Below are 11105 nucleotides of genomic sequence, written 5' to 3'. Positions count from 1 at the left end.
TGCAGAATCCAGTCATGTCTAAGAATGTTGATCCAGTTAGAGAGCATGGAGTTTGAAAAGAGGGGGAACCTAATCACTCTCTTTATTGCAAATTTTGCAACCATCACATCACAGCGTGAGTAACAAGACTGAGGCATCACTTGGTGGGAACTCGTAAAGGAGTAAGAAAATGTGACCATGTTCTAGATTGGTTAAAAGACAATGTGCAGGGGCTTTGAAGGAAATGGAAGCCAAAAAACCATATTGGTTCACTCTATTGGGAGCATGGAAGATTCACATTCACAAATTGGAGAAGTTGCAAGTCAAGAGTTGGAGAGTGAACATGGAAGCAATGCCCCACAAACTAGGTCATTTAGACCGTTAGACACCTTTGTCAATGTGCAAGGATGTCAAACCACAATGGAGAACAGATACAAAATAGAACAAAGAGAAGAGGTAGTGCAAAAAGATCGGGAGATGCATTTTGGCTAATAGGCTCTCGTTCAATCTCTTGAGCAGTGCATATTGGAGAGAGATGGTAGATGCGATTAGGAAGTTCAGTTCTGGGCTTATGCAACACTCTCCTTATGAGATAAGGACCTGAGTGCTAAAAAAAGAGGTGGAGGGAATTGATTCCATTAAGGCAAAGCACAAAGCGGCGTGGGAAAAATATAGGTGCACCATTATCTCTGATGGATAGTCGGACAAGAAGAATAGAAGTTTAATCAATTTTCATGATAACTCGCCGAAGGGGACTTTCTTCTACAAGTCTGTTGATGCCTCAGCTCATATAAAGAATGGGGATTTTCTTTTTCAATGTATTGACAAAATTGTGGAGATGATTCGCGAGCAACACATCTTACAAGTTATCACTGATAATCACGCCTTTTATATGCTTGCTGGGACGAAGCTTATGGATGCAAGGAAGTCTCTTTACTAGACACCTTGTGCAGCTTATTGCATTGAACTTATGTTAGAGGACATAGGGAAGATGAAGATACCCCAAGAGACTATTGAGGCGGTGAAATGAGTTATTCAATTTATCTACAATCACTGTTGGGTATTGAGTCTGTTGAGGAAGTACATAGGTGGGAAGGAACTACTGAGACCTGCTGCTACTCGCTCCGCCACATCCTTTCTGACATTACAGAGGTTGTATTCCTTAAAACAGCCTTTCAAGAATATGTTCTCTGCTAAAGAGTTTCTCTGAAGCACTTGGGCGAAGAAGGTGAGTATCACAGTTCTTTACTCCAAACCATTTTGGAGACGAGTGATGTTTTGCTTCACCACGACACTTCCACTTGTGTATGTCCTAGAGGTGGATTCCGATGTTAGGCCCTCCATGCCATTACTTTATGAGATGATGGATAATACAAATGAGAAAATTACAAATGCATGTGATGGAATGGAAAGAAAATACATGCCCTATCGGAAACTAATTGACGAGAGGTAGAAGGGAATGTTGCATCGCCCAATTCATGCTGCTGCTTACTATCTTAATCCCAAATACTTCTATGGGAATAAGTTTAGCAAACACCCAAAGGTGAGGAAAAGATTTATCGAGCACATGGCTCGCATGATCCATGATATTGCTAAGAGAGCACAAACCGACTATGAGCTAGATGCTTATAATGAGAGGTTAGGAGAGTTTGGATTTGAGATAGCAAGAACTGCTGCTTTTCATAGTTCAGGTATTAATATATGCAATTTTCATTTTGAATTTAAAATTTAATTCTACAATAATAGTGTTGTATTATACTGATTTTGATCTCCAAAATTTATAGCTTATAGGTGGGAAAGTTTTAGTGATGAGACTCCTTCTGTCCTTCATTACAACGATCTACAATTCTTGTTCTTTCTCTCACTACAAGTGTATTAAATACCGACCGCAATATCGATATTTCGGCCGATATATCGGGTTTGACATGATTTCGCAATGATATTGATGAAAATATGTCATCTTCAATTTTTGGGGTTTTCTACGATATACCGGATATATCCGCCGCTATGTCAGGTTGTAAATATTAATCGGTTCTTTTTTTTTGAGTTTGGGTTGTTTGGGTTCCCAAACCCAACCCGAACCCACCAAGTCTAAAAACTAAAACCCCATCTCGAAACCTCATGCCCAAATCCCCTTCATTCTCTCTAGTTTCTGTCACTCTCTTTCTATCGGTATCTCCTATCGATGGCCCTCTCTCTCTCTCCGTGTCTCAAAACTCTCAAGCTTTATTGCGGCCTCCTCCCCCTCTCAAAGCTCTCTCTCGAAGCTCTATTGTGGTCCCTCAAAAACCCAATCAATGGTATGTCTCTATCTCTTCCTTCATTTATTTTCACTCTCTTTATCTCTCCTCTCTTTTCAATTTCTTTCTCCTATCTCTTTCTTCTAAACCCTAATTTTCCCAAACCCTAATTTTTCTAAACTCTTTATTTTAGGTTTTTTATCAAAACATCAAGAAAGAAGAAGGTGAAGAAAGATGAAAAATCTCTAAGGATGAAGGTAACTTGAATACAGTGACTGGTTTTATTTAATTTTGAGAATTTATTTTTTGTATTTTAATTGAATATTTCGATTGAAATTGAATGCAAGGACTGAAATTTAAATTGAGTTATATGTTTGTTGAATGTGAATTTCGAATTTAATTTTGTTGGATGTGGTATGTATTAATTGGCTGAAATTAATGAAAATTTTGAAATTTTTGTCGATTTTGTGGACTGAAATTCAATTATGGACTCAAATTTGAAGTTCTTAAACTAAGATTAAGATTGAAATTGAATAACCAATTATCAAATTTATGACATTTTAGTTGTTTTCTTCCTCAAATTAGAAATTTTTTGTTATCTCATTGGTATAGTTTGCTTATCTAAAAAACTAAAATTCATGTTTGTTGAATGTGAAGGTGATAGTAAGAAGATGGCATCTGAAGGTCAAGGATTTAGTGCTCCTCCAAAAAAAGGAGTGGTAAAGATCCTCGTTGGCAATATGGAGAAAGGGTTGGTTCCGACACCGAAAAGGTGCGGTGTAAGTATCGCTTGCATGCTTTTAGTTGTGGCATAAGCTGGTTAAAAGCTCATTTGGTGGGAAAAAGAGGACAGTGTAAGCCGTGTGACAAGGTTCCCGAGGATGTGAAGAATAGAATTTGTGCAATGTTAAATGAAGCAAATAAAAAAAAGGATGACAAGGATACTAGATTGAATTTGTTACTGAGTGATGTGCATGTGAGGGATGAGGAAGATGAGGAGAATCTATCACAAAGAAGCTCATCCTCTTCATTCAAGACGAATGGGACAATGGATTCTTTTGGATGTTGCCCTCCTGAGAAGACCACCACTTTACTAGCAAAGAAGAAACAACCAATGACAGACTCAAAGCATAGAAAGACTTCCGGACTGCAGACGGGTTCTAGGTCGGGAGGCTCTCAGAATCGACTCAAAATCATCTCGTGCCGATGTGTTCTTGCTCGTCATGTTGGTGGTGACCCTCGGATATTCTCCATCTTTAATCACCCTTCTTCTTCGTTGGAAGCGCCTATGACTTGGTTTTGGCGTCTCCGCACTGAGTCTCTCAAAAACTGAAACTCTTTCGGGGACCGCCTTAATGCAATTGCATTCAGACAATACCGCCCGAATGAGTTTGGAACAGGGACATTGAATTTCCCGTTCTCGGGGACTCCTCTTCCTGGTTCTGTTCGTACTCCCAGCACGATAATACAACTCGTCATCTTGACAGTCGGAGTAACCTATCGTGTGCGGGCACGACTTCTCAGGTATAACACTATCATTATCAGATGACAATGTTTCCATCTGAGTTGTATCGCCTTCTTTGGGCTCTCAAAAATTACCCGCCTCGAAACCTGCCTTTGTGGGCGTGAATTCTCAGCGTGCTCTTGGACTTCGATGCGCAAATTGGTACGCGCAGCTGCCCTGAGCTCTTTGTTATGTTGGCGGTGATGGGGACCCCCAGCATTTTGAGTCGTTCTAGGCTTCTTCATCGGGCCCAAACGCTCATGAACTGGAGCTTTGCCTCTCTCGTCGGGAACTGGACCGAGGCGCTCCAAAATTAGCTTCTTCCTTCGGGATGATTCTGCATGATCTTCCGGAGAAGCTATTGGAATTAACGGCGACTTTGATTGATTCGCCGGAGGTTGGCCTTGCTTTGAAGGCTGCAATGGCTGCTTTTTGGCCTGGGTCGCCACTTCAGACTTAGGCTTCCAGACTTGGCGGGTTGGTGGTGGCTTCTTCGCCTCCTCCTTTTGCAGTCTTCTATGGGCTTCCTGAGCTTGAGCCCGTGCCTGCGCTGACATCGCGCGGCGCTTGCGAATACGCTCCTCGAGCGTCGAACGGTTCCGTTTGACGCGGACCCATTCGTTCTTTGGCGGCTTGGAAGAGTCGCCGTTCATTGGTGGTTGAGGCTGTTTGCCTCTTCTGTTCTTCAACTCCGCGTGGTAGCGGAATCCGTCCGTAGACTCCATCGCCTTAGCGAATTGCCGCGCAAGGCGTTGACGACGCCTCTGGCGGGCTCTCTTCGAGAGAGTCACAACGCCCTGAATAGTGGAGGCGTTGGCGGGAGTAGAGTTGACCTGGTTGGAGGTCGGTGGAATTTCATCTGACGCAACTTCGGCGTCAGTTGGGTTGAGAGCTTCGTGGGCTTCCCGAGCAGCTTCAAACCAACGAGCTTTTCTCCCGGAGGAGAACTTCTTGGACTTGCGGGGGGAGATAGAGCCGGACGAGGACACGTACTCCTCGAACTTGGCTTGGTCGAACTCATACTCGACCTCCTCCACGACCGGGATCTCGATCCGCGGCTGCGACGCTCCGATCTCGACAGCGAGATCGGTGGCTCCCACTGTGGTCGCCAGATTGTTCGCGTGGAAAACTGTTTTCTTTTTCATTGATATGATTGTCATCTTGGGTTACAAAGATCCGGTCTTTTATAGATCCGGTTACAACTAAATCAAAGAAAGAAGAAAAAAAGTAAAAATTACAACTCTCCTCTGTGAACAAATCACGAGCTCCTGTTTTGCGGTCGCTCGCTTTGGTGGGTTCTTTGCCTGCGCTTGGCATCGCATTCAACACCGCAACACTTCCCTCCTTTTAACAAATGGTGTATGCTATTGGACAGTTTGGAGCATGTATGCAAGCTCTATCAGTATATGAGTTAAGAGAGCCTATTTTGCAAAAAGAGATGAATGAAACAAAAATGATGGTTGAAAATTTCAAAAAGAATTGTGTCATTACCAGTTGTTCTATAATGACTGATGCTTGGAGTGATTGGAAGCGGAGGACCATAATGAACATAGTCACTGTTTTAAAAAACCTCCGTATAGTCCGCTTAGGCGTACGTCTAGGTCTAGACGGTACCTAAGCCGCCTAACTAGCGCCTAGCGCCTAGACGGTATTTAGGCTGGACATCTAGATTTTACGAGCGTTTAGAGGAGCATTGTCTGCTTACGTGGATTGCACCTTGTAGGCCTTGATTGTGATTTTATGTGTCGTAGCCTACACGTCCTCCAAACTCCATTAACCTTCAAATATGAACACCTTTGTGATTTTATGTGTCGTAGCCTACACGTCCTCCAAACTCCATTAACCTTCAAATATGAACACCTTCATTACCTCCTCCGACCTTCAGCAAAACCTCATTGACCACCACTTAAATGAAGAAAGAAAAAAATGCCCAGAAACCGCTTAAGCGCCCGCCTAGGCGACTAAGCGCTGAGCGCCAAGTCCAACGCCTAGAAGCGCCCAGCGTTTAATGTAACATTGAACATAGTTATGCATTCCAACGGAGGACCAAAAAGACGATGCCAAATATCTTTTAGACAGCCTGTGCAACACACTGTGTGAATTTGATGTTGAGTGACATAGCCAAAATCAAGCCTATTCGGAGTGTAATTTTGATGAGAAGAACTATATCAGTGCACATCTACAGACATATTAAGTCCCTTCAATTGCTAAAAGAGTTCACAAACGGGAAAATATTAAGACTCAAGGCGATGATATTTGCTACAGCATTCCTATCTCTATAGTCAATGAGGGAAAAGAAAAAGGAGATGCGGGAAATGTTCATCTCGGATAAATGGATGGACTGTAGTCTATCGTTGACGACACCAAGCAAAAAAGTATAAATATTTCAATTTGGTAGTTATAATAGTAAGCTCCTTGTAGAAGCCTAGTAGGTTTTTTAAATCATTGCATTTTTTGTGTTTCTTGTTTATAGGTCGCTGAAATTGTTACAAGCAACAAGTTTTGGGACAAGGTTGGTTTTTCTCTTCAATTATTTACTTCATTGGTGAAGGATTTGAGGAGAGTAGATAGTGATAAAACCCTGTCTATGGTGTTTGACTATGAAGATATGTTGGGGGCCAAGGAAGAGTTGAAAATAGCCCTAAATAATGAAGAGAAGAAGTATATTCCTATATAGAAGATGACTGATAAAAGATGGGAGGACAGACTTATGGAGTCACTACATATAACAGGATATTCTCTCAAACCCTACTTCTATCCGTCTTTTGTGACGAATGAAAAAGATGGAACCTTCATACAAAGTGTAGTTGAATGCATGCATAAATTCTATGGGGAGGATGATGCCACTTTTGGTAAGGTTGAAGCTCAACTTTCTGATTATCAGCATAAAAAAGGGTCGTTTGTGAGCTTTATTGCCGTGAAGCAAGCTGAAAAGCCTGATAGTAATCCCGATATACTTAATTTTTATTCAAATTATGTACCATAAACATCTATCATAAAATTTTAATTATTTTAAATTGTTTAATTAACTGATTATATGGTGGAATATTTTTCGAGAAAGATACGCCCGACCTTAGGAGGATGGCGATGAGAAGTTTGAGCTTGACCGCTAGCTCGTCGACTTGTGAGAGGACTTGGAGTAAGTACTAATGATTTCTTTAAGCTTTAATTGTGTTGGAGAGTCTGAGCATTTTTGAGTCAAATTTTTTCTTTGTGCTAATTAATATTTTAATTTGTAGATTCACACAAAGATGAGGAATAGATTAAGTCACAAGAAATTGCATGACTTAGTTTTTGTCAAATTCAATGCAAAGCTTCGGAACAAGCATTCTAACAAGGATAGAGATCATCTACTTGTTTATGATGATGAAGAAAGGGTCACACATTGGGTAATCCTTCCAAGTCAAGTTATTGAAGAAAGTGATGATGAAATGCTCCTTAGAGAACAATTAACTTAGACACAAACTGCAAAAGCATCAGGGTTAAGCCAAAGAAGAGAAAGAGTGCAAGAACGAAGGCACACCAAAGAAGGAGAAAGTCAGGGTATCATCTTCAAGATCAAAGGAGCTGGTCATATGAAGAGGAAGAGTGGGAAACACCATCGGAGTTCTCATCCAGGTCGGAGGCTTGCATGTTTATGGATGATATTTCGACTATCGATCCTGAAAAAGATTGATTGTAGTCATATTTGCTTCTACTTCATTTTGGTTATGTTATTTTGGATTGATATGATGATAAACAATTATGAACTACTTTTGTAACTTCTAAAACTTAGTTGGTTGCTTGCTTTGCTTTATTTCTTTACGGATATTGGCAATCTTGAATATTAGATCCCAAGTTAATTTGTGAATTATAATGTTGATTCTTCATTATTTGTATCATTTGCTTGTTTGGTATTCTATTTTGAGTCTTTGACTAACATTATCTTCTTCTGTTGAAGGTTTTGCACTTGGAAAGTTTCATCATCCGATCAAGAAGCAAGCTTCTACAGCCGGTTAGTCATCCTAAACATATACATATATCATTATTCATGAATTTTAATGCAATTTCTTATGTTTAGATTACATATTAAAATGTTATGTTATATATGATCATCATCCGATATGACAACCTGATATTTTTTACATATCCCTGATATATCCCGATTTTCGCAATCCGATATGGAATTGGGTTGTCTGATATTTTTGATATATCTGATATTTAATATATTGCTCACTACTAGTGCATCTGGATGGAACGCAACTAGAGTACTTTTAAGCAAGTAAAGAAATTTTCAATTTAAAAGTTTAAATTAACATATTTACTCCTAGAAGCTTATAGATATATGTCATTAACATTTCATGAGGGTTCACTCTAAGAAGAGATGTCGTCTAGAGCAGAAGCACCTCAACTCTCTCGTCTATGTCATGTATAACATCAAGAGAGAAATATGAGGAAGGCGCGAAAGTTAGATCCAATTTTGTTGGAGAAGGCTTCTCCTGATGACGAGTGGATCGTGGAGGAGGATCCTTGTCTTTCAGATGATCTGACTTAGCTAGATGATGACGATGGACATAGGGAGTATCTCGGCATTGCTACGATTAGTAATCTAGCTACTGGGGGGAAGAAACATTAGAATATGCCCCACAAACGAAGAAACAGAGGATCGATAGTTCTTGTAAGCTTTCTAGAAACTTTGAAAGTTTGGTTGTTACTTGTTACTTTCTTTGAATAATGAATCTGATTACGATCCTGAGGATGCAAACACCAATCTAGAGGATGACTTAGTAGTATGAGTGATGGATTTAGTAGAGGATAATTCGTTTTGTAGGATTTTTATTAAAACTTATGCCTTAGCAATGCTTGTTTCGTAAAAACTTTTATGATTTGGTTTCAAACTTGAAGTATTTGATGCTTTTGGAATGATTGTAAGCATACATGGTTGATTTTGTCCTAAAATTATGATGGTATATTGATTTGTGATAGTATTTTTATAATGATATGTTTAAAAATTGTGATGATTATTCATATTAATTGATTTTAAATATTATGTATTTATAAAATATTTAAATAATAATAAATCACTTAACCTACGTTAAGCGTTGCACTATTTTGCGTCTTACGCTAACCGAACATGAGCATTACATGCTATTTTGCGTCTTACGCTATGAGTTATCGATATTTTCAACATTGATTTGAATAAGTAATCAAGGTTAGTTTGATAAATCCATATAAATCCACTAAGCCTTTTAAGCACAAATCTAGCTAAACCCGGTCAGGTTGGAAATTTTTAGCACAACAAGGGCTTCACAATGAAAATATATTAGAGCGCGCACTATGAAGTGGAGTTAAGGGCAAGGTAAGATATCAACAACCAAGAGGAAGTGGTGTATCGCAATAAAATAAAAGGAGTCAGAGCAGAGGAAGACGGATCAAGCTAGTTAGCACTTTGAAGTGAAGGAGTTAAGGGCAGGGTAAGATATCAACAACCAAAAGGAACAATAGAATAAAAGGAGTTAGTAAGGAGGAAGGAGGAAGATGGACCAAGCTAGTTTTGCTTTCTTTCAGTTATTTGCATAGATTTTTAGGAAATTCCTAAAAATAGGATTATCAACTTGCCAAGGGTGCTTCATGAGCTTTCAAATGACCCACCAATTCGTATTCTATGAATTAAAGGCAAATTCAACATTACCATCTTTGAATTTCTATTTCAAAGAGCTTGAGGATTTACCTTTGCATTGGGACATCTTAACCAAGCACACAAAATGTGAATCCGCTTCATACCAGAAGCGCGCAAAGAGTCTTGGATTCTCATGAATATATATTGATCCATATCATATCCAATCAAATGAAGATGGAGATTAGTATCCATATCCGGATGTAAATATGCATATTATTTTATATTTTCTTTTGATTATGGATACAGATACATTGTGGATAAAAATAACATGCCAGTAAAGGTACAAAGCTGTATATCGGGATAGGAAATATGGATAAAAATCATATGCCGGTAAAGATACTAAGCTAGGTATCAGTATAGAAATGGATGAGACCGTTTTGGTTTTTACATTTGTGGGCCTCAAGTCAATCTTGGTGATACAAAGGTTGAAACATAGGTGTTTGGATGTGTCAAACAAATATTGACTTTGACCTAGAAGATTCTATAATATTTAGATAGTTGTGGCAATGCATAACTTATATACTTCTAAATTTTACTAATTTCTTACAATATTTGTATTTTTCCTCCCTCACATCTGATACACGTCGCCATTCCCTTTTGGTGGATATGATTATAAGATTGCCTCAGCAACTTGTGTTCCTGCACGCATCAAAACTGAAAATTGGACATGGGTACCGCAAATGTGATATCCAATCTATTCTACTCCCCAGTGACCAGCTATATAATATAACTAAAACATGAACTAATTACAAAACTTAGCCTAAATGTCCTCATAAGTAGCATATAGATAGTGGAAATGTATCATCAACTGAAACGATTCATAAAACAACCAGACATTACACCTTTGGGTGTGATATTTCATAATGTGTATGTGTTTGAGAAAATAACACTAAAAGAACATATTCACACACAATGCAACAAGTGAAACTCGTCATATGATACAGCAAATTGCTTATAGTACCACCAATTTACTAAGATGATAGATAAGGGCCTCTAATTTGCTAAGATGATAGGTAAGTGTGACTTATTGGGTCAATAATAAAACAGAGGCTTATGAAATATTGAAAATAAAGGTACAAAAGGAATTATTCATAAATAAAAGTTTTTATATAAGTAGATGTGTAGGAGATAATATACCCTGTAAGACATTTCTAGCCTTAATATTTGACACAAAGAAGTTCCATCGGGATAGTATTACCTGTGCATATCCAGCATTAAGCAATTCCTGTGACTCGAGTCTGAATTCATACATGACCCAATCAGTTCTAGAGCCGTGTGGGGCCTTGCCTAAATGAAAAATCAGGGTCTTTTTCATCCCCACAGTCTGAGAATTGTGGACAATTGTTCTGTCTTTCCCAGTTGCTTTCCAGAAACCAGTGTCAGTAGCACGGTTTGTTCTAGAACCCTGAGAGTATTTCTTATCTCGAGGACAAAAGAAGTACCATTCAAGATCTCTGCTTGACAAGCAAGATTTATCTGCAGAAAGTAAAATGGAAAATAAAGCAAACTAAGTTAGAAGGAAAAAATTAATTAGGAAAAAAGTGAAATAGAAATAGTAAATTCACATAATATTATAAACATAGTTACTAGCTCTTGCTCAGAGTGCACTATATCGGTCGGCCTCTGGAGTGGAGATGGCAATATGGCACTATAACGTTTTACGGCCAATAATATTGAATATGATTATGATTTTAAAGGAAAATGGCTACAGAAACCGGTCTAT

The 11105-nt window shown here is 38.9% G+C and overlaps 1 protein-coding gene across 2 annotated transcripts in view; it reads right to left on the bottom strand.

Moving 5' to 3' along the window:
• LOC109827642 (protein ATAF2-like) overlaps window positions 1-11105 on the bottom strand; it is a 15828-nt gene that overhangs the window by 3107 nt on the left and 1616 nt on the right. For both annotated transcript variants that reach the window (XM_020394654.1, XM_020394655.1), the window contains exon 3: window positions 10581-10858. In XM_020394654.1, coding sequence (XP_020250243.1) covers window positions 10581-10858 — 278 coding nt within the window. The remainder of the gene's footprint in view (window positions 1-10580; window positions 10859-11105) is intronic.

This window comes from Asparagus officinalis, unplaced genomic scaffold (assembly GCF_001876935.1).
Source record: "Asparagus officinalis unplaced genomic scaffold, Aspof.V1 AsparagusV1_Un335, whole genome shotgun sequence".
Taxonomy (NCBI): Eukaryota; Viridiplantae; Streptophyta; class Magnoliopsida; order Asparagales; family Asparagaceae; genus Asparagus; species Asparagus officinalis.
Note: the sequence above shows the minus strand (reverse complement) of the source record. Positions and strands in the feature narration are given on the sequence as shown.